Source organism: Colletotrichum chrysophilum (assembly GCF_026319265.1).
Source record: "Colletotrichum chrysophilum strain AFK26 chromosome Unknown scaffold_2, whole genome shotgun sequence".
Classification (NCBI taxonomy): Eukaryota; Fungi; Ascomycota; class Sordariomycetes; order Glomerellales; family Glomerellaceae; genus Colletotrichum; species Colletotrichum chrysophilum.
Genome location: NW_026517289.1, coordinates 998,553 through 1,020,683, shown reverse-complemented (window position 1 = coordinate 1,020,683; position 22,131 = coordinate 998,553). Strand labels below are relative to the sequence as shown.

Sequence of the window (22,131 nt, the reverse complement as noted above, 5' to 3'; positions counted from 1 at the left end):
CTCAATCGCAGCTCGAGACCGCAAACATGTGTGGAATCTTCGCCTGTCATCGGTACGTCCAGCCAAGCACGCAGCATGCGCGATCGTCCCTACATCGGCGCGATGGAGGGGCAATTGAGCTCCCCTCCAAAAAATTCCCAGGACCCCGCCATGATTTTCTTGCGGGCGAACGCGACTGACTTGATTTGCGCGCAGTCACCCCGACGTCCAAAAATTCAAGCCGACGGCCCTGAAGCTGGCCAAGGCGTGAGTAGATACCTTTCCAGACTCCCGGTGCCTCAATTGACTTTTTTCCCGTGCAGTATCCGTCACCGTGGCCCCGACTGGAGTGAGTTCTGAGTCACCACGCGATAGTCGTCTACGAAGCGCAATAAAACTGACCGATACCCCCAATGCAGGCGGTAACGTTATTGCCAACAAGACGAGTAGGTCAATTGCGATCGCAGCTGTTCGTAGCCACCTAATTGACCAATTCCCGCAGTCCTGTGCCATGAGCGTCTCAGCATCGTCGGCGTCGAGTCCGGCGCCCAGCCCCTTACCAACGACGATGAGAGCATCATCCTCGCCGTCAACGGAGAGATCTACAACCATCGTCTGATCCGTAAGGCTCTGAAGCACAAGTACCACTTCAAGACCGGCTCCGACTGTGAAGTCGTCATCCCCTTGGTGAGTCACCCATGCGCACACGCTTCAATAACCTCGCAGACAGCCTGACCTAACAAACCATATTAGTACGAGGAGTACGATATCGACGCCCCTAAACACCTCGACGGCATGTTCTCGTGGGTTCTGTACGACAAGAAGAAGGACCGCACAGTTGCTGCCCGCGACCCTATCGGTATCACCACTCTGTACCAGGGCTGGTCCTCAAAAGAGCCCGATGCCGTTTACTTTGCTTCCGAGCTCAAGTGCCTGCACTCCGTCTGCGACAAGATCGAGGCCTTCCCCCCTGGTCACGTTTTCGACTCTGCCACCGGCAAGACCACAAGATATTTTGAGCCTTCCTGGTGGGACCCCGCCAAGGTTCCCGACACCCCCGTCGACCTCACGGCCATCCGCGAGTCCCTCGAGAAGTCAGTCAGAAAGAGACTGATGGCTGAGGTTCCTTACGGTGTGCTCCTCTCTGGTGGTCTGGACTCCAGCTTGGTCGCTTCTATCGCCCAAAGAGAGACTCTCCGCTTGAAGCAGGCGGCCCTCGACGCCAACGGCGGCACGCTGCCCACCGAGAACCCCGAGACTGGCGATGGTATGGTCGGTATCGACGACGACAACAAGCTGTCAACAGTCACCTACCTGCCCCAGCTCAACTCCTTCTCAATTGGTCTGCCTGGATCCCCCGACAACAAGGCTGCTCTCGAGGTGGCCAAGTTCCTCGGCACCAAGCACCATGTCATGACCTTCACCATCGAGGACGGTCTCAACTCCCTTTCCGATGTCATCTACCACCTCGAGACATACGACGTCACGACCATCCGCGCCTCCACCCCGATGTACCTCCTTTCCCGTAAGATCAAGGCCATGGGCATCAAGATGGTGCTCAGTGGTGAGGGCAGTGACGAGATCTTTGGCGGTTACCTCTACTTCCACGCCGCCCCCGACAGGAAGGCCTTCCACGAGGAGACCGTCCGCCGTGTCAAGAACCTGCACCTTGCCGACTGCCTGCGTGCCAACAAGTCCACATCCGCCTGGGGTCTTGAGGCTCGTGTGCCATTCTTGGACAAGCAGGTGAGTTAGAATGAGATGTTTCCGACTGAAACCCCGCATGCTGACAGTTTCTCGCCTCGCAGTTCCTCGAGACGTGCATGAACATCGACCCCGCGGACAAGATGATCACCAAGGAGAAGATTGAGAAGTACATCCTGCGCAAGGCGTTCGACACCTCGGACGACCCTTCGGCGCAGCCGTACCTGCCGGAGAACATCCTCTGGAGACAGAAGGAGCAGTTCTCGGACGGTGTCGGATATGGGTGGATCGACGCGCTCAAGGACAACGCCGAGATCCAGGTCACGGACGAGATGATGAAGAACCCCAAGCCCGAGTGGGGCGACGATATCCCCGACACCAAGGAGGCGTAAGTTCCCGGCAGAATCACCACAACCATGATGTTGAGAGAAGGACGAAGGCTGACTTTGGATGACTTTTGACAGCTACTGGTACCGTCTTATGTTCGACGAGCACTTCCCGCCGCATTGCGCTTCCACCGTCATGCGCTGGACCCCCACTTGGTCCAAGCAGACGGACCCCAGTGGCAGGTGAGTCACGCACACACATATGAAATTCCACATACAGAGGGGGGAGCCTTTTGCCAGTTTGCTGACCCGTCGCATAACAGAGCCATTTCCATTCACCAGCAAAAGTACAACGAGGCATAAAGGGGCATTTAAGGCAGTAGGGAGATACCTGTATCCTAGCAATTTTTGTCAATGCGGGCGGGTAAGGTAGAGGCGTCCAGGTCCAGGGCTGGGTTAGTATGTAGACCTCAACAAAGAAGTTAAGAGTCACAAACAGTCCATGTTGTTGTTGATGACATTCCGACGACCGCGGTGTTGTTGGTTTGCGGCTGCTCTATCGCTATCGTCGCCTTTTCGATCTTGCCTAGCCAGGGGCGCTTAGGCAGGGGTCGCAAACTCCCTTGAGGGGTCTGCGCTGAAGGACCTTGCCCGTCACGGGTCGATTTTCTGGGGTCGTAATCGAGGCATCCTAGAAGGTTCCCCAACTCGATGTCCCGCGTCAGGAACCACTTTGGTCGGGCTGCCACGCTGCTTCGTGTGCAACAGTGATTGATCGATCACCCGGCATGAGACCCTCAATCAGGCGCAGATGATTGGCCTTGGGCGATTCGTACCTGAGTGACTCAGCAATTCCTTCCAGATTGCGGTGAGACCAGAGGAAACCCAAGAGCGGCAGGCAGGCGAGGTACGCGCAGCACAAGGAAATACGGATGTAAGTCATGGAGGGGGGGAAGAAGTGCTGTCAGCCTCTTCTGCCTGGGTGAGCATTCCGTTTGTTTTGGAAAGGGCAAGTGAGAATATTGCTTTCACAAACAGATTCCAGCCCAAAAACGCAGCCTCTTCTCCTAGAAATAAAATATTTCACCATTCGCCCTCCCTCCCAATTACCTCACACAAACATCGCAGCCAACCAAGCATCACAGCCGGTCGCATTAAGCATCTTGACACCCCCGCCAGCAACATCCACTCATCGCTGCTACGAACCCCGGCGGCTGGCCTTGCAATCCCAACAAACCAATAACACATCCCCCACGTGTCTCCTGATTGGGCATAGCGCCTCTCCATCACCACGAAGCTCCTCCGGACCGAATTGAGCCGGGAATCCCCGTCAACCAATTGATGCAACCAAAACATTTTCTCGAACAGCTCCGCCCCCAGCAGCAGCACATCTCCTGAAAGGACACCTGCAACCCGCCTTTTCACTCGTCGCACCTTTGTCACCTTTTGCGCTTCCCATCGTCAACTCAATTTTTTTCCCCAAGAAAAGTCCTCTTCTCAGAAATCAGCCACCATGTCTGTTCCTAACTTCGGAGATATCGCCAAGTCGTCCAACGACGTATGCGCCCTTCCCTTTCTTTTTGCTCTCCCCCGTTGATCAGGTATTCGCGGGCGTCCGGCGGGTAAAAACACACAGAAAGCTTTCTGGACTCTGTGCTTGGCCGAGGTCGCTCGCGACAAAGAAACCACTCAGCTAACATTGGCCTCCCATAGCTCCTGAACAAGGACTTCTACCACCTCTCTGCCACCACCTTCGAGCTCAAGAGCAACACCCCCAACAACGTTGCCTTCAAGGTCACCGGCAAGACCTCCCACGAGAAGAGCACCAACGGAGCTGTAAGTCGCGCTTTTGCCCCCTCGCCAACGCATCCAATGGGCCCCGCTAACCAGACCTCCCACCATCAAGATCGAGGGCAAATACTCCGACAAGGCTACCGGTACAGCAACCACCCACCGTCGTTTAGAGCGCTTTAACGTGTCCTTCGGTCCAATATACGGGCCGTTACACGGCAGCCCAGTTTCTATCAGCGCGGGCTTTCAACCTGGTTTTGCAAATTTACTAATGTTCTACCGTCGCGCAGGCCTCACCCTTACCCAGACATGGAACACCGCCGCCGCTCTTGACACCAAGGTCGAGCTCGCTGACAGCCTCGCCAAGGGCCTGAAGGCTGAGGGTGTCTTCTCCTTCCTCCCCTCTGCCGCCGCCGAGAAGCCCGCCAACAAGGGTGCCAAGTTCAACCTTACCTTCAAGCAGTCCAACTTCCACTCCCGTGCCTTCTTCGACCTCCTCAAGGGCCCCAAGGCCAACATCGACGCTGTCGTCGGCCACGAGGGCTTCCTGGCTGGTGCCTCTGCCGGCTACGACGTCAACAAGGCCACCGTCACCGGCTACGCCGCTGCCGTCGGCTACCAGGCCCCCTCTTACTCCGCTGCGATCACTGCCAGCGACAACCTGAGCGTTTTCGCCGCTTCTTACTACCACAAGGTCAACAGCCAGGTTGAGGCTGGTGCCAAGGCTACCTGGAACTCCAAGGCCGGCAACAACGTCGGTCTCGAGGTTGCCTCCAAGTACCGCATCGACCCCGTCTCTTTCGCCAAGGTTCGTTGCCCCCCACCCCCGCGCTGATGTGGGTACCAGTCTCTGACAAAGCTCCGCGTACAGTTCAAGGTCAACAACAACGGTGTTGCCGCCCTTGCCTACAACGTCCTCCTCCGCGAGGGTGTTACCCTGGGTCTTGGTGCCTCCTTTGATACCCAGAAGCTCGACCAGGCTACCCACAAGCTCGGCGCCAGCTTCACCTTCGAGGGCTAAGCTCTGTACGCTATGAAACGTGTATTCTTGAGGAAAAATTTCGAGTCCAATTCTCGGCCGCATTTCTTATTCGGGAGGCTCCTGTCTAGTGTATATCAACTGGGGAGTAATTGAGTTTGATCGACCGGGGATCCAGCGTGTCTTCAATTATGCTTGTGAAAATGTCTCCAAGTCGTGAGATTCTTGTGTGTCTATCACCTTCCCTCTTCCCCATCTATGCCTTCTTGTCCTTCTTCCGCGGCCCAACAAATATCATGTACGGGACAAGAAACGCAAAAAACATCATCCCCGCCACGCTCAAGAAGGCACCCACGGACGTCTCCTGGTGTCCCACAGTCACCTCCTGCCCCATGATCCTATGCGCCCGCCTCGAATCCTGCCGCGCCTGCGTCTGCGTGTGTTCCCGGCTGTCAAAGTGACGCACGTCCGCGCTACGCTTGTGCGCGTAGGGATCCTGTCCGAAGCCCATGCCGGGCCTCTCGGGCTCGGCGCCCGTCGCGTCGGAGGCCGTGTTGCTCTCGTGCGCGGCGCGGCGCTTGGCCGAGTGCTCGCCCCAGCCGCCCGAGCGGTAGAAGCTCGGCGGCGGGCCGCGGAAGGTCGTGCGGCGGCGGGAGAGGCCTGAGGCCGGGCGCCCACCGGCGGGGCCGGTGCTGCTGCTGTGGTAGGAGCCGCGGCGGGCGCCGTGGTGGTGGTGGGAGGAGGGGAGGGAGCGGTCGTAGGCGGAGCGCTTCGCGGGGGTGCCGAGGACGGAGTAGGCTTCTGCTATTGCGTGGAATTTGCGGGTTGCGGAGGGGTCGTTTGGGTTGTGGTCTGGGTGGTGGGTTTTGGAGAGGGCGTAGAAGGATCTGTGGTGTTGTTTGTTACTTAGCTTTATAGGAGGTTCGATTGCGATTGAAAGGGTGGCAGGTCAGAGGGCGAGGAGGACACGGGGAGCTTGGGAGCTAGGAAGCTGTGGTGGGATCATGGCTGGGGGAGCTCTACTTTTTGATCTCGGCGGGCGAGGCATCGTGGGCGACTTTGAGTGTCTCGTAGTGGTTCACGGCGGCGGCGTCATTTCGCAAGCTGCGCGACGTCGTGAAGGCGCGGGCGGCGCACGCTCGGAGGCGTGGTTGTGCTCGGTGCTGGTGTTCAGGTGTGATCGCGCCGGCGGAGCGGAGGGGACGGGCCGCTGCGGGATTGAGCCGGCGGAGGAGCATGTCCTCATGCTATTTTTCGGGCTCCGGCCGTCTGTCTTTTACGTAGGTTCAGATATTGAGAAGGCAGATTGTGTCATTTGGAGGGGAATAGGACGTCGCTAGGAAAAGACTGAGGGGGGGGGGTTGGGAGGTGAGGTGCGGAAGGGAAATGGATGCGTCAAGGGTCGCACGCGAGCTGATGGACCCTTGGACGGGCGAGCGTGGTGACGAAATGGATGGTCGGTTGGTCGGTCGGGATCGGAGGTTGGTTGGGTGAAGTTATGCGAGGACATTTATGCGGATGGTGGGGGAGTTGTGCAGGTGGGGGACTTTGTGCATGTAGACTATGAGTAGTCTGAAGGAGACTTGCTTCGCCCAACCTTCCATTGGCACTGGTTATGTTGCTTTTACTATACTTGATGTGATAAGGCGCCTCAGTTTAAGCAGTTCAATTTTATTCTTAGAAACGACAGACCAAAGACGATGCAATTGGTGAAAAGACCCATCCTGTTGTTTCTCACATCTACCGTGTCATAACATCAACTGTCTACTCCCTCACTCTAAGCTGAACCACAAAGTCTTCGTTATAAGCAATACCACCCACAACGACAATCCTGCCCTCTCTCTTCATATCAAAATCAAAGCGACGAACAGTCTAACAAGAGATTAGCACACAACCCCGCACCGCACATCATGAAACTTACCTCGGGCAATAACTTGTACATCTCCATGTACGCAACATCCTTCCCCAGGCAAACCCTCGGCCCAATCCCGAATGCGAAAATGCAAGCTTCCATCTCACTAATCGCTTCTTTCGTGTTACCCCCAACCTCCCCCTCTAACCACCTCTCCGGCCGGAACGCTTCCGGATCCGGCCCGTAAAGCCGCGGATCCCGCTGCACGACCCACGCATTAGCCGTGATCTCCGCCCCGGCCGGCACCCACGTCCCGTCCACGACCTTGCCCCCGGCCGGCGCCACACGGGCGAAGAGGTTCGTCGCGGACGGGTGCAGGCGGATCGCCTCCTTGATGCACGCCACGAAAAAGGGCAGATGCGTCCGCGTCTCTTCGTACTGAATCGTCGGGCTGAGGTGGCCCGCCTGTTCGGCAGCCGATATCTCGGCGCGGGCGCGGGCGAGGGCCAAGGGATGTGTGAGGAGGAAGCGAAGAGTGCTACCCAGGGCTGTGCCTGTCGTGTCGGCGCCGGCCTGAATGAGCAGCGTGACATGTGCACGCTTCTGCGAGGACGTCAGGGGCTTCCCGTCGATGCGGGCTTCAAGGGCTCTGTGGTTTCTGAGAGTCAGACAACAGACTTCACACCCCATCTCAGTCTCTTCTGCAGTAAGGTAACTCACAGCTGCATGAAATCAGGCTTTTCCTGCGTGAACGCCTCCTCCTCCATCCGCCGCTCCCTCTCCGAGACCTGCCTGTCGGCCTGCGCCATGAGGTAGCCCATGCCGACGTCGTCGCTCGTGCTCGGGAGGAAGAAGTGGCCCCACCAGACGCGGGTGACGCGGTCGCGCAGCCAGCGGAAGCGGTTGACGAAGCCGAAGGAGAAGAGGCCGCGGCGCCAGCTGGCGAGCATGTTGCGCTCGTCGCGGGAGTTGGTGACGAAGCCCCAGGGGTCGGTGAAGGAGACCATTGTCATGATGTCGGCGGCGAATTCGCTTTTTCTCGAGAATTAGCACGCGGAGGTAGTCAGATGGCTGCAAGAAGGTGGTTGCTTACGCTACTTTGTCAGAGAGGACTACGGGCTCGTTGTTGCGGGCAAAGTCGGACATGCGGCTGATGAAGAGCTGGATGTGGGAGTCGAAGCGCGATTCCCAGTTGTTTTTGAGGCCGCCGATGGACCACTGACATTGACATTAGTAGATGGAGAAGTTAAGTGACATTGATGGAGAGGACAGCACCTGAGGCCCTCCAAGAGCTTTCCTAAGAGACTTGTGGACGTTTCCATCGAGGGTCGAGAACAAGTGCGGCGGACCAAGAGAGCCTGTGCCGTAGAACATGGACTTGTTGTTGCATTTTGGGTCCCAGTAGATGTCTTTGAGGGCAGCTGACTGAGGGAACAGAAGAAGGGTTGGTGCAACGCGGATTGGCTTATCGGCTGTGGATGATGAGCTGAAAGGGTCTCATGGCTGAGGTCTACACTTACTTCCGTATTGTTTTGACAGCCAAAGCATCCATTCCGGCTCATATTTCATGACGGAGATGAGAGCATGAACTAGAGAGAAGGACGCTGCATACCATGGACCATGGTACTTGGAGAGCGGGTGGAAGTAGAGATTATAGACTACGCGAAGAATGAGAGCTGCGGAAATGGCAAGCAGGCCGATTTCGAGGATCGAGCCTGAGGATGGTATGGGAATGCTTGCAAGAGCCATCGTGAAAGTCAATTGGCTTTGGTTCTAGGCAGACTTGTAGCCATGAGTTTCCGACAAGGGGCAAAATCTCGAGACAAGGCAAATGCCCCCTTTTCTATATACCTTTCAAATGCTTGGCGGCGGCAACCGCGTATCTCTTGTGCTCTCCTGATCGTCCATCATGCGGGGTATCGCCAGACAACTCCCAATACCAAGAGAAGCCCCCGCGACCACCCTTCCAATGACACATTCTCCAACAGAGACACGCAGTCAGCACAGCGAGCCATCACCTTCGCCGTGTTCACATCTCATTGCTCGACGCCGCAAGTGTGGATGGAAGACCACCAACCCTGACGCTGTTTGTCATACACATCCACGGCCGCGGCACGGGAAGGGCGGCGAATCCGACTTCACCGATTACCCAGCACGACATGCGCGACATATTAAAAAGCGGGCGCGGATCTGCCCGCGATGGATTTGCGGGATTGTTGGTGTTGCCTCCCCTCCATTTCACGGCTTTTACCCGGGCGCTGGGCAAACAATGTCTCTCCCGTATCAAGGCAGCCGGTGTCGATCTCATGCACGCCTCGGACCCGATTAGTGCTGACGCGCTGCAGATGCATACAACTTTGTTTGCACGTACATGACGGAGGGCGGGTCGCTTTTGTGACTTGCCTGTTTGGTCGTCGAGGGCATTTGTATCATACGTTGCGGCGGATTTGAGCTTGGTCGGTTTCTCAGCATTGGAGATGGAGTTTAGGTCTTCGAAATGGGTACATTGGTTGCACCTTCATTAAGGACTTCGGTGTTGATCATCAAGGCTAACAAGGTGTTGACGATGTGCAAGTCTACCCGTTCGGGTGAGATCTTAGTAAGCCCGTAGCTCGGAAACATTTCGTACACTTTTGATGTCATACTGTCAAGTCTCCAAGACCGAGCCATCGCACTATTAAGTATACCTAGTCTCGAATATTCAAATCTCTTCCATCTTATTACGGTTTGTCATCAGACGTCAGTAGCGGAAACTTGCACCACAGCTCTCGAAGGAAAATAGTTTGACAATCATAGAGAAGGTATTCGACATGGACTCAATCCAATCCAAAATCCTCCAAATCTCTCCTACAATCTCTTACAAGTACTACGTCTCGAAACCTTCCAAATCATCATTTCCAACAGCCCTCTTTCTCCATGGCTTTCCCTCCAGTGCTGCCGACTTCGCCCCGCAACTCACCCACCTCATCTCCCTCGGCTACGGCATCCTCGCACCCAATCTCTTAGGTTACAGCGGGACATCCAAGCCTCATGACCCGCAAGAATACATCTGGCGCACGATGAGCGCACATATTGCCGCCATCCTTGACGCCGAGTCTCTAGAGGCTGTAGTCGGCGTCGGTCATGACCTCGGATCATGGTTTCTCAGCAGACTTTACCACTTTTACTCTTCCCGCTTCCGAGGTCTGGTCTTCCTGGACGTCGGGTATGCTGTGCCCGGCCAGAAGTTCGATGTTGAAATGATCAACCGAATGACGAAGGAGATGACAGGGGAGGAACGCTTTCGATACTGGGATCTGTTCACGGACAAAGGCGGGGTGGAATTGATGGATCGGAATGTTGAGAGCGTGGTGTCGCTGATGCATGCCTCCCCTGAAGTCATGGCTGCGAATCTTGGACCCAAAAATAAGGCGAGAGAGTGGGTTGCTGCCGGGCGTATTGCGCAGAGTCACCTCTTCGGTGACGAAACAGGCAGCTACTTTGAGGATAAAGTGGCCATGTTCAGAGAGGGTGGCTGGACTGGGCCGACAAATTGGTACAAGGCTCTGAGAGAGAATATGTCATGGGAGGACGAAAAGAACATGAAGAAGGGGCTTGAAGTTTCAGTGTTGGTCGTGGGATGTGGGAGGGATGAGATGACGGTGGGTGGGTTGCAGGACCAAATGACAAGGCCGTGGGCAAAGGGCGGATACAGGTTCGAGGTGCTTGATACAGGGCACTGGGTTATGCTTGAGGACGAGAGTGGTGTAAATAGGCTGTTGGTCGAGTTCCTCCAAAGTCTATGACACGATCTAGTGCTATATTAGTAGACAACTCCCAAACTAACATTCTCTATACCGCTATATCAAAATAACTAACAGTCTGTCATTTACAGGACCTCAGCGTCATATTCGTCTCTTGCAACAGCAGCTGACCGACTCCATGGCAGGTGGCACCGTGAGAGATGGCTTATCGGGCGGGTTGACAGGCCTCTGCTCCTTCAATTGCGATTACCTACGAGGAGCACGCGTGCATCTGCACAAAGTATGCTTCAGAGGGGGAGTGATGGAGGTATTGAAAGACGGTTAGGCCGCTAGACAGCGCTGTAGATCAGGATAGGGTCACGGTGTTTTATTAAAAATATTATGGGTCTAGAAAGCTTCGTCTTGACTCCCGGTCACAGACGTTGCTGTAGGATCTCAGATTCATAGAGAACGCGACTTCGATAAGCGTAACTAGTCCATATGATCTGAACCTGAAAGATCGTTGGCACAATGCAGGGGTTGATGGGAAATGACCAGGGTTGTTTGCGCTAGCAAAACACACCTGCCCGAATTCCTAGGGTGACCCGCAGATACAAACATGCAGTCAGTTACTTACACTCTCTCCAGTAGCTCCAACACATGCGCGGATACTAAAAAGGACTTGTCCATCCGCCGAGTCCTTGACTGGACCGTGTTCCTCTTCTTCATCTTCAATCCATGCTATTAGTGCCTCCGACTGAGATAACTGATTTCATTTGACAGGATGGACGATGCGTTCATAGTACGGCCGCCGCCGGGCGACGACCATCGAGACGCACTCCGTGGCCACCGGCTGCCGACTGATCTTAGCCAATGGGTCTCGGCGTGCGTGATACACGGTATTCGGCACCATGAAGCTTTTGCAACGTCGGAAGTCCAGAGGCTCTGCTCAGAGTCGCACAACAAAGCCATTTCTCGCGCCCGCAACGCTCGGCTTATTATGAGCAACACCATCCCTAACATGGCATCCGACGATGACAAGCCGTATTGCATTTGGTATCCAGACGTGGCTAGCGAAGAAACGTACCGTCAACTGGCAAAGCGTTACCCCGACATGCGGTATGTGGTCGGCCGGGCCTGTGCCGTAGCTGGCTATGCCGGCCTCTACGACGAACTCGGTCTCCTGCCTGAAATCTCCATCGCGGAAGAGGCCAGAGACAATTTCTCAAACGAAGGATCTAAAGCCATATTCGACACGATAATGCGCCAGCCTGTGTGCTACAAAATTCTCGACGACTACTCCCGGTCTTCCCACCCCGACAGGCCGACCTCGCCCGCGTTTATGAATGGTGACACAGCTGTGCGGTCTTCGTTGGACGTCCGACTCGGGCTAGACAAGTACCAGGATTGGGGTAAGCACTACTTCAACATCGCCGAAGACTACAACATCGACGAAACCTCATCGGAAAAGACCAACAATGAGGAACTCGCCCCTGAGCACATTGCGTTGTTCTACACGCCCCTCCTCTCGCACCTGCCGACCACCAACAAGGATGCTTTGATCCTCATGGCGGCTTATGAGGGGAATATTGAACGATATGTCCGCCTCCGCCGGCCAAAAATGCTCCACGACGAACACGCGGCCGTCCTTCGCGGCATCTACCACAACACCACATTTGCTAAGTGGTGGTATCTTCAGGAGATCGATCCAAGCAGCCGCTCCATCAGGGCCGCTGCCCTGGCGCGCTTCATCATGGTCAACGACCTGTCACACATCACACCCTCCAGCCCCAGCAAACACCAAGTGCCCGCGATGATCTGGTGGCCCCTGATTCCAGAGGAAGAGACGCTGAAGGAGCTCGTCCGCCGCCGGCCTGATATGAAGTTGCAAGTGGCCATGGCATGCATCGCGGGCGACTACAGGGCTCTCTGGGAGGATCTCGCGCCGCCGCCGTGCTCGGAGCTCTGGGACCAGGCGCGGCAGGCACAGACTCGCAGCTGGCCAAACAGCCCCAACAGAAACTACTATGTCGACTACCTGGAGCAACATGCCAAGGAAGTGAGGTGCGATATTGTGGACTTGCGAACAAACTCCGAGTGTGAGGACGCGGCTGTCCGCAATAAGGAGCCGACGACGACGTGGCTCGACTCCGGGATCTATGCCCATGATTTTGCGCTGATGAACTCTAATCCCGACGAGGACGTTTATTCGACCACGGGTCAGGCTAATGCGGCTAGTTGGGAGTTGTTGATATGCTCAAGCGAGGAGATGAGGCGGCGGGCGCGGGAGGAGAACGGTCTTAGGCTGTACGACGACTAGGTACTTCTAACTAGAGTTTCTAGATAACTAAGCGTCATCTTTACAAGTCGCTATTTCGTGAATGCTTATTAATCTATACTCTCTTAGCAGTTAATATCTGTAGCTTGAGTAGGTTAATATATAGGAAATCTTTACTACATCAAAGCTTAGAGCTAAGTATTACTAGTAGTTAGATCGATTGCAACTGATAAATCTATTGCAAAGTAATAATTCTTGGTTCAATCCTCAGATAGAACAGGAGGGCAGGTATGTGGTTATCGGGGGCCTGGGAATCAGTGAGGGCTTAGTGGCTTGTGTACGCTTGAGAGACTAGGTTACGCGGAAGTGAGACTGTTAGATTTCGAGATGAACTGCGGACGGAATTGCTCTGGATTTGTATTGATATTCCAACGGTAATAGGCGCCCCCTGCAGGAAGAACGGGACCACGATAGCATGCACAAATGCATTTTTCAAATCAGAACAATGTCTTGAAGCCCGCGCTCTTCGAACATATATCCAGGTTGGCACACCCCATCCCGATCCAGAAGACCGAGGCATTCATGTATGTTGCGTTCATTAGCCGTTTCGAATGAGATGTGAAAGCATTCTGAGCGACGAAATTTGGCTTGGTCTCCTGTCCCAGGGACTAATTGTAGCAAGAGACCAACTATCCCCTTGTGATTCCATGTTCTCTTCAAGGGTAGCAGATGAGTGGAATCATTCAACGGCCACGCCTGATCATGCGCAATGTTCTCAACCAGCTCGGGACTCAGGGACTTCTTTTCCTGCCATGAGGAAAAGCTGCTGACTGCTTTCGATTTGTAGGTCCTCCAGAAGCCAGTGCTGGCAAGCATATCTGTGCTGACCTTTCTCAATGGTCCACGGATGGCAAGACCCCGTACAGCGGACGTTTCAAGCGAATCCAACTGGAGGTCGGATTTGAAGCCAACAGTGTCAGAAAGTACTCTGAGAGAGATGCAACTCAGCTTAGTGTCTGTGCTGTTAAATTCGGGCTTCAAGCTGTAAATCTATGTCTCGAGTTCCCCGCATAAAGAAGCCCATGACCAAGACGGAACTAGTTGCGTTGTTGGAAAGCCTTTTATCTGGCGGAGAGCGTATCTTCTGGGGGTCCACAGCAACGAGTTTATAAGATCTTTCTCCCAGAAACCCGCAACGAAGTTATCGTCTAGCAGCTCGCCCACAGTATGCGCCAAACCAGCCACAGCGGCCAAGCGGTCTTTTTCGAAGGTGATGTAAGTGCCGGCGTAGTGGTTCGTAAAGTCTCTCCAGAACGAGTACACAGATTCCTCGTCATCTTTCTTCAACGACCGTATGTTGCCCTCTGGAGGATCAAGACCTTGATACCACTCGGCGCAATCACCCAACGGAAACGTTTCGTTGGCTATGAGCTGACTACATTCCCACCAGATCTTTCCTGGTGTGTAATGAAGGATGCTGGGTGACAAAGCTCGTTCTTGGGCGACCCACGCTCGGGAATTGAGGTCGTTGAAAGTGATATGTTTTTGGTAGTCGATGAGATCAATATCCATGTAAAACCCATTGAACCGGAGCTCCTTCAACTTCCAGTCGGGTCTCGTATCGTCAACTAGAAGGCAATCGACATACCATAGACGATTCGCAAATGGCAATAGGGGTCGCTCCCCGAACAGCCCCGTTTCGCCATTCTGGTAACTGGTTGCCGCGATATTGCATGCCGCGTATCTATAAACGTCCCCCATCATCTTCAATTCATTAGTCCAATCCCCCTTCGAGTCTTGAATGATGCAAAGAGAATCTATCCAGATATGTTGGATACCAAGCTCGAAAGTAACGTCCATTGCATCTTTGAATGTATTCGGTAGCTCATGAACGGGCACCTCCTTTTGAAATGTTTCGTAGTTAACGCTTGTCGTTTTCAGAAAGTTGCCGTTTCCCCAGCAATGACTCAACGTCGCATATGGAGTAGATATTGGTAACTCGTTTGTCTGGCAGATTTTGGCTGAAACGGTATGTGAACCGTGTGGTCTCCAGACATGAAGCAGACGGGTCGGCAGAACGCGTGAATCCAGCTTCCAAGTCCGACAAGTAGTGTGATCTCTCGAACACTGTTCATACCAGCTACGCGCAAGTTCCATACTCATTGCAGATCTTGCACTCGTTGTCTTGGGGGCAGGGTCTGGCGCTGTTCAGCTTTAATCGTAATAAGCCACCTGTAATCATAGAGCGTACCTTGAAAGAACTCCGGCCCAAGACTCGATTTCCAGTTGGTTAAAGAGTTAAAAGTCATGGATGCAAGCAAGTTGGGACTTGCATACGGTGGGCCACACCGAGCGCCTGTCACCTTGTGCCCTTCGCTGTCAAATAAATATAACGAAAGCGAAATTTCGTGGCCAGTCAATTTGATATCATCCGCAATCTTCATGGTGCATTGGATAGAACAAGCATCGCTCACACCAGTCGCCATTTCGGATCCATCGAAACTCTGCAGAAGACTTTTACAGAGATAGCACCTGGCGCTTACAGATCTTCGCAAAGACGATACGGAATGATGGTATGGGCTCAAGTCTGTGTGTAGTTCTTCGTCGTTGAGTATTATGGCGATTCTTCCCTTGGGAAATTCGCGGCAGACCGAGCACAACTTTGACACCACTTGACCTAAAGCGAGCACCAACGGTGCCGGTAAGTCTGTTTCGGACTCATTTCTATGACCGTAGGAAGACGTCGGTTTGGAGTAGCCATTATCTTTTATTTCCAAGGCGACATCTGGTGTTTGAGATGGTGCCGTGAGCTCGTTGTTTTGCATATTGAAAAAGATTCCTGGGAAGAGGTGGCAGTGTCAGCTCAATATACGCAGTTGCGGTAAGCATAGTACCTGGGTCAGAAGAAGCGACCTTGGCTAAAGTGTCGCGTTCGTTGTCTGCAACTTGGTTAGAAACTTCGAAATCCCCTCAGTCGGATGCAACTCGGCTTTGGGTGATTGGAAGAGCCCGATTGTTACGTAATGGCAGAAACGAATCCAACAGTGTGATCAGCTGGCGCTTATTGGACGGGCAATTGCAATGAACGCTTTATGCATCAGGATGGGGCCAGAAACGACGGGGACTGCAACTTGATCGGCCAATACTCCCGAAGCGAGCGTTGGTTTTGCTTGGTCGGTCCTTATTCTCTAACCACATCGGCAAAGTCAGATAGATGGTACATGGGGAAAATCATGATAGTCACAGGAAATTACAGAAGAGAATTGGAGAAACTTTGGTCAAATCGGTTTTATTTTCTTTCCATACAGATACAATTGTTCAAAAGAGTCTTTCGAGAAGAAGGTGCAACTCGCCATTTGTCAGACCCAGCACCAGTCTCTGAAGGTCTCACAATGGGTATCATGGCGCCCCAGTACAAGAATAGAAGAATACAAGCTATGTTACGTCCATGCATTTAGAGATGCTTAGTGACGCTTGGCCTTGCGCTTGCAGGAGCCTCCGGAAGTAGAGGGAGTGGCAGAGACAGCAGAAGAAGAGACAGAGCTGGCAGGAGGAGCACCACTGGGACCAGCACCGCTAGGAGCAGCGCCGCTGGGGAAGGTGCCGTTGGGAGGGCCACCAGCTCCTCCAGGGCCACCGCCAGAGTTTCCAGAGGAGGTGTCGACACCGCCGCCGGCATAGTAGTGAGCGGCAGCGCTGGCAGAGCTGGAGTAGTCGGCAGTGGTGTTGATACCAACGGTGATCCAGGCCAGAACACCCTGAGAGATGTCGTCGCCGAGGAGAACGTACTGGACAAACGGGTCGTAGTCATCGGTGGCCTCGCCGAAAGCAATGCTATCGGCAGAGTTCAGAGTCAACTCCTGCTGGTTGGTGCTGTAAGGGGTGACGGCCTCAACTTCGGAAATGAGGGACTGATCGAAGAAGAGCTGGCCGACATGGTTGGTGGTACCGTCGACATAGGTATCATTGTCGAGGACGGTAGCGCCGGAGGTGCTCTTGACGTGAATGTGAGTAGCACGGCCAGTGTAATGGCCCGGGAACATGGTATCAAACTCAACAACACCATCGTCATTGGTCTGCTGAACACCGCGACCGAAGGTGGAGTTGAGGCCGCCCTGACCTGTGGCGGAGACACCGGAGTAGACGCCGGTAGCGTTGCAGTGCCAAGCGTCGATCAGGATCTCGGGCACTCCAGCACAGGTAGCGACATCAACAAATTGGACATCGAGATGCAGAGGCACACCAGACTGGCCATCGGTCATCTCGCTGCGGATGAGCTCGCCAGCAACCCAGTAGGGACCGATAGTGGTCTCGGGAACGACGACACAGCTAGCATTCTGGGCGAAGAGAGTCGCAGGGTCGGTATCGAGAGTGTATCCCGCCGAAGAGGCGTGATCAACGGCCGCCCAGGTGTTCAGGTTCTCCTCAGTGCGGCGGCGGATGGGGGCTGTAAGTCGATTTATTAGTATTCCAGAAATTGATTTTGAATCCACGAAAGAGCTTTTGAGACTTACCATTGGCAGCAATAGATCGCTTGGCGCGGAGCTCCTTGAGCTTGGCATCACGACGCTGGATGGCGCGCTGCTTGAGGGCGACATCGGCGGCAGAGCCGGCACAAGCGTTGAGAGCCCGGCGGTTGTTGGCGGCAACGGAGCGGCGAAGAGCCATCTCACGCTTGTGGACCTGGGGGTCATGCTCCTCACCCGGGTGAGCAACAGCTCCGGTCAGGAGGAGAGAGGCCGCCACGGCGACGCGGGTAATGGCAACCATGGTGATTTGGGTTGAAAGTTAAATGTCGAAAAGGAGAAGCCGAAAAAAAATGTTAAAACCTCGAGCGAGAGGAAATTGTAGAGCAACCGATAAGGAGCGAAAGAAGACTGGTGGTGGTGAGAAAAGAAGAAGAGAAGTTCATCCACTGCTTCTCATCGTACTTATGTACACCAGCTCAGCAAGGGAAGACATCGCCATGATGATTTGTCTCCCGACTACCGACTCCAGTTGGCAGGGCGAGTATGCTTCCGCAATCTTTTGCAAACTGCGTACGTAGCGGTGACTCGTCATCATCTTTGTGCCACAACATGGGTTCTGGCGTCGGCATAGACTGTAAACGGGTGCGATTGAGGCTGTAGTCAAATGCCAAGCCACGGTATGTGGGAGCTTAGGCGGCGGAGGGTGTATCTTAGTGCGACTCCCGTACTTTGCGGGGAAGCACCGACGAATCAGAGCGGCCTTAATTAAATCACCTGCACGTCCGAATGGTTCGGATTTTTTAAGGAGTAATTAAGCCAGGGGTTAAAGATAAAATCAAGCGTAATGCCTTGTGGGGTCTGTGGATAGCATCTCCTGTGCTCTTCCACCGTAGCGCGCCTTCTGGACCAATTGTCTCGGGTGACGAGCAAACGCTTTCCAGAATAGACGTTTACTACGGAGACGCAGTCAGGTTTGTACGGTCCAGCCGTGTCTTGCATCATGGCTATCGACATACCAGGGTTGTGGACTCGAAGCTAGGGTAGCACAAGTTCCCAGCCGGGCTTAGCTTCTGTCTTGTACGCGTACGCCAGCAGCCCGAGAGCAGCTCGCCGTTCTTTCTAAGCAAATTTACTATCGTGAGAATGTTTTCCCTCATTGAAATGTTGGGGCGTCTGCCACTTCACATGTCATTCGGTGCGTATGACAGAATGAAGGGATCATTGACCTGATCTGTAGTGCGACGACCAATGGATTCATGTTTTGCATTGATCTCCGTTGCTCCCACTTCACGAGACTGTTTGCAGTTCTTGGGAGCTGTTCATGGCGGGTGAATTCATACAGATTCATAATACGCTGTGCCAGAGGCTGAATAACGAGTGCATACCGGGCCAGCATTTGTCATCCCAGAGGCCAGAGAAGAACGTTATTGGGACCGGAAATAGGAAGTCGAACCAGTCCAGCGCCGCTGGCGACGTTAGTGAGAATTTTCGAATTATTCCAATTATCTATAGAGTGAGCTATTACCAATAATCCTCTGGTGACTAGGAAACAAGGTCGATGATAAGTTCAAGGAAGGAAAAGCCACCTTTAGTATCAAGCAAGAAGATTAGGTCTCACATGGTGTCTTGAGAACGAAGGCGAGATCTTTGGTCGCATCACGATATTCGCTAGATGTTTTGGGGTCTTTGAAGACTGAACGGACTGGTTTGTCGTGCTGAGAACCAAAGATTAATGAAGAGATGGGTTGACGAAAGAAAAGCCGCCACATGCGAAAAAAGCCTCTTAACCAAAGAGGTTTACTACAAGGGCCCTCAAATCTAGACTTCAAAAGTTTTATTATTAACTTTTACGTAGAATCGTCACTTTTGACTCTATTTCTCTGGTTTCTAAGCTTTCCTTTCCTATTCCTCTTTCTGTTTCTCTTGCTACTCCTAATATAGTAGACTATAATAAGTACCCAAAGCTGTGTTTCTACTCCTATGTCTTTGGCTGAAATAATATGCAGTTAAACGCCAGACTCACAACAAAAATGTTCGCCTGGCCCACTTTGCCATTTGAGATCCGCCAGGTCATTCTCGAGCTCGTCATCAGTCACCAGAAACCAAAGCGCGACCTTGGCGAGCAACCAGACGGACGAGGCACTGCTATATTCGCAACGGTCTGCACGGAATGGCAGTCTTTCTTCGAGGCAAAACATTTTGGGATGCTGTTATTGACTCAGCAATGCCTCTCAGACTTCAAAAGAATCGTTCAGGGTCGAAGGAGAAAACTGGTCAATCATGTTTGGCTTCGCATCGAGCTCAATCCTTACGACTGCAGATCGTGCCGGCTAGTGGAAGATCCCCTGGACGGGATCAGCAATCGGGTGATCTTTACAGATGCTCTCAAAGTGCTCTTTGGATGTCTAAGCACCTGGAATGACTCCAGTGACCGAAGCGACAGAGGTTTGACGCTAGAGTTATCTGCGTACTCCCCGAGTGACGCAGAACACTTTTTCAAAGAGTACGACTTTACGCACAATCCCTACTCAGATGCGCCAGGGAACTTCCAGGCAACTTTAGCCGACAGAACGCATCCCAAGTTCCACGACCTCAATCACTTGTGGGAATCTGGCCGACGCATAAATGATGACCAAAGAGTGTTTTCACATTGCCTCCGCATTCATGGTCTAAAAGGTCTCTGTATCGTTCCACCAAATTATGACGATAGTCCGCCGTTTTCTGCTGAGAAATGGTTACCAGAAGTAGGCGTTGTTACCAAATTACTTATCAGGAGGCAAAATTACCGACTGATCCATCCTGATGGTCTCGGCCAAATCCTCGAGAGATTGAAAGGGCTCCAAGATGTCGTATGCGAAACCCCGCAAATCCCTTCGCACCAGGCTCAGGCCACATTCGACAGCCGTAAGTCCCATTATTCATTTCTTCTTTTCTACAGAGACATTTCCCGCTTGACTCTAAGTCACGCAAAGTCCAATCTCTTGCTGCTGACTGATGACGCAATGCAGGGTATTGTCACATATTCAGGGATTGGATACCGACCACTTTGAAGCGTTTAACACTATTCGAAGACTTTGATAGGAATTTCTTTTCCTGTCTCAAATACTTATTAGAAGATTACGCAACTCGGCTCAATAATCGGGAGCTTGGTCTAGCTCTGATCTCTGCTAGCAAAGATTTGGAGAGCCTAACCGCGTCCTTTATCGTCGACGCTGAGGACTTTCTTTATCCATTCAGGCCTAGAGATGACTTAGACCCCACTGAACAGAGAGCCGGGATTCAGGACTCCTGGGACTGTCTCGAAACGTTGGCGCTCACGTCGCAAACATTATCAGCACGTCAATCCTGGAGCAAGGTCAATAATCTTCTTCATGCTGCCGCCAATGCAGCTCGGAGAATGCCCAAGCTACGTGTTCTGGAGATCTGGTATGGACGCGGCACAGAAGAAGGCTGCATTTTCCGTTACAATCGTAATGGCGGTAAGATCTTCCTCGAGCAATCTTTGATTCTCTGCCTATGTGGAACAAAGATTGCCAGACCGAGATATGTTCACGAGGGCTAACTCACTTGATAGGGAATGTCACTTGGCAGAGTACGTGGTCGTTTGAATTTGCTCCTCGGGTTCTCAGTTCATGGGCCGAGACAATTGAACAGCACTCTGGCGATCGTTTCGCATATTGTGACATGCTAAAGGTTGAGGGAATGGGGCTGAACGGTACATATTTCCCTGCGTCTGTTTTGCGCAGTCTATGGTTGAAGGACTTGGCTGTTCATCGGGTATCTTTGCGTCAACTGGAGATCATGGGAGATCAGCCGTGATATTGAAGGCGCGTAATCATTCACAACGATCACGTGCAGGAAAAATACATGCAAGGTTTCATCATACAAATTATGAATTGAAAGTCTGGGACGAGGGCATTATTCGAGCTATTGCAGGGCATAAGAGTAGCATATAAAGCCTGGTGCGCGACGACGTCATTGGCTCTCTAAATCACCAGTGGCGCGCTTTCCACCATCTCTTACCAGAAGCAGGCGTAAAATTCAACGCTCTGAGGGAGACCGTTTGCCTGCAGCCTACATAGAGGACCCCAGTCATTCTTCAGTCATATATGCCATTCCCTTGTGAGTTTCTTACTCTGCTTGAATACACTTCAGTTGACAGCGGCCCAAAATACCAAGCTGGAGACGATGAGGTCTGCGGGTTAGCTCTGCAGTGTATGCTCGCAACATCGTGGATCGTGGCAAAGGTTAAGTCGCATTCTGGTCAGAAAGCAGAATCCAGCGTAGACAACCAAACACATTCGCCGCTTGTTCTAAAGTGAAAACTACCATTAGAAGCCTTTTATTTACCATTTTCCTCTCTCCATCGCCAACCAAACCACCCACACCAAGACCGACTTCCCAAAGACATTCGCTGAAGATTGCATACGAAACCGGCATGCAAAGTTTTGAAAGACGTTAATCGATAACGATGGCCCTACGGTCCATCTCTTGGAGACATTATGAGCCAACGACTCGCTCGACGCGGCCCACATGAAGTCAAAATAACATCATTACCTACTACTCCCTACTCCAAGATACTGACCGCCGTCCAGCATCTTTGCGTCTTTCTCTCTTATTCCAGACCTTCACACCAGTGGACAGATTGCCTGACTTTCCTACCACACAGGCGCGCGCGGTTTCTCAGACTCGAATGGGGCCATCGTCTGTCGTTTCAGGCGGGGGCAAGATGCATGGGCTTTTCACTATCCATGTCTGTCATGGCCAGTGGAATTATTGAAGAGTACGCCATCTCATGGGGCTCCATTATATACTTGTTTGAAGTCCTTTGGTCGGAAATGGAAGGTAGGTAAAGCGCTGGCGAAATAGAGACCGCCTGCATTACTTCTCTGTTCATGAGAAGCGTATAATAGCTGTCCGCCATATTGACTCGGTTGAGGTAGTTAAAGACTTCATGGTCTGCTCTCTGGGTGCAGTAGCTTGTCATCATCATTTTCTCTTTGATCTTGGTTATCTCTCGTCATCGTCATC

At 52.9% G+C, this 22,131-nt stretch overlaps 8 protein-coding genes across 8 annotated transcripts; 4 read left to right on the top strand and 4 right to left on the bottom strand.

Moving 5' to 3' along the window:
* Window positions 1-26: 26 nt before the first annotated feature.
* Window positions 27-2,372, top strand: ASN1 (asparagine synthetase; the record flags this gene model as incomplete). Its single annotated transcript, XM_053173592.1, has 9 exons — window positions 27-52; window positions 196-246; window positions 303-328; window positions 399-425; window positions 482-666; window positions 733-1,725; window positions 1,773-2,071; window positions 2,148-2,252; window positions 2,333-2,372. 9 exons carry the CDS (start codon window positions 27-29, stop codon window positions 2,370-2,372), a joined length of 1,752 nt encoding a protein of 583 aa, XP_053042640.1.
* A 1,150-nt stretch (window positions 2,373-3,522) lies between these two features.
* COL26b_000626 (uncharacterized protein) lies at window positions 3,523-4,821 on the top strand (the record flags this gene model as incomplete). The annotated part of the gene is made up of 5 exons (XM_053173591.1): window positions 3,523-3,567; window positions 3,723-3,845; window positions 3,916-3,946; window positions 4,091-4,608; window positions 4,672-4,821. 5 exons carry the CDS (start codon window positions 3,523-3,525, stop codon window positions 4,819-4,821), a joined length of 867 nt encoding a protein of 288 aa, XP_053042639.1.
* A 214-nt stretch (window positions 4,822-5,035) lies between these two features.
* Window positions 5,036-6,017, bottom strand: COL26b_000625 (uncharacterized protein; the record flags this gene model as incomplete). The annotated part of the gene is made up of 2 exons (XM_053173590.1): window positions 5,036-5,666; window positions 5,803-6,017. 2 exons carry the CDS (start codon window positions 6,015-6,017, stop codon window positions 5,036-5,038), a joined length of 846 nt encoding a protein of 281 aa, XP_053042638.1.
* A 526-nt stretch (window positions 6,018-6,543) lies between these two features.
* Window positions 6,544-7,644, bottom strand: COL26b_000624 (uncharacterized protein; the record flags this gene model as incomplete). Its single annotated transcript, XM_053173589.1, has 3 exons — window positions 6,544-6,651; window positions 6,701-7,280; window positions 7,352-7,644. The coding sequence occupies 3 exons, from the start codon at window positions 7,642-7,644 to the stop codon at window positions 6,544-6,546; spliced, it is 981 nt and encodes a 326-aa protein (XP_053042637.1).
* A 76-nt stretch (window positions 7,645-7,720) lies between these two features.
* COL26b_000623 (uncharacterized protein) lies at window positions 7,721-8,380 on the bottom strand (the record flags this gene model as incomplete). Its single annotated transcript, XM_053173588.1, has 3 exons — window positions 7,721-7,849; window positions 7,907-8,103; window positions 8,152-8,380. 3 exons carry the CDS (start codon window positions 8,378-8,380, stop codon window positions 7,721-7,723), a joined length of 555 nt encoding a protein of 184 aa, XP_053042636.1.
* A 1,061-nt stretch (window positions 8,381-9,441) lies between these two features.
* Window positions 9,442-10,416, top strand: COL26b_000622 (uncharacterized protein; the record flags this gene model as incomplete). Its single annotated transcript, XM_053173587.1, has 1 exon — window positions 9,442-10,416. The coding sequence occupies one exon, from the start codon at window positions 9,442-9,444 to the stop codon at window positions 10,414-10,416; it is 975 nt and encodes a 324-aa protein (XP_053042635.1).
* A 937-nt stretch (window positions 10,417-11,353) lies between these two features.
* COL26b_000621 (uncharacterized protein) lies at window positions 11,354-12,673 on the top strand (the record flags this gene model as incomplete). The annotated part of the gene is made up of 1 exon (XM_053173586.1): window positions 11,354-12,673. One exon carries the CDS (start codon window positions 11,354-11,356, stop codon window positions 12,671-12,673), a length of 1,320 nt encoding a protein of 439 aa, XP_053042634.1.
* Window positions 12,674-16,095: 3,422 nt separating this feature from the next.
* On the bottom strand, window positions 16,096-17,401 carry COL26b_000620 (uncharacterized protein; the record flags this gene model as incomplete). Its single annotated transcript, XM_053173585.1, has 2 exons — window positions 16,096-17,078; window positions 17,146-17,401. The coding sequence occupies 2 exons, from the start codon at window positions 17,399-17,401 to the stop codon at window positions 16,096-16,098; spliced, it is 1,239 nt and encodes a 412-aa protein (XP_053042633.1).
* Window positions 17,402-22,131: the final 4,730 nt, after the last annotated feature.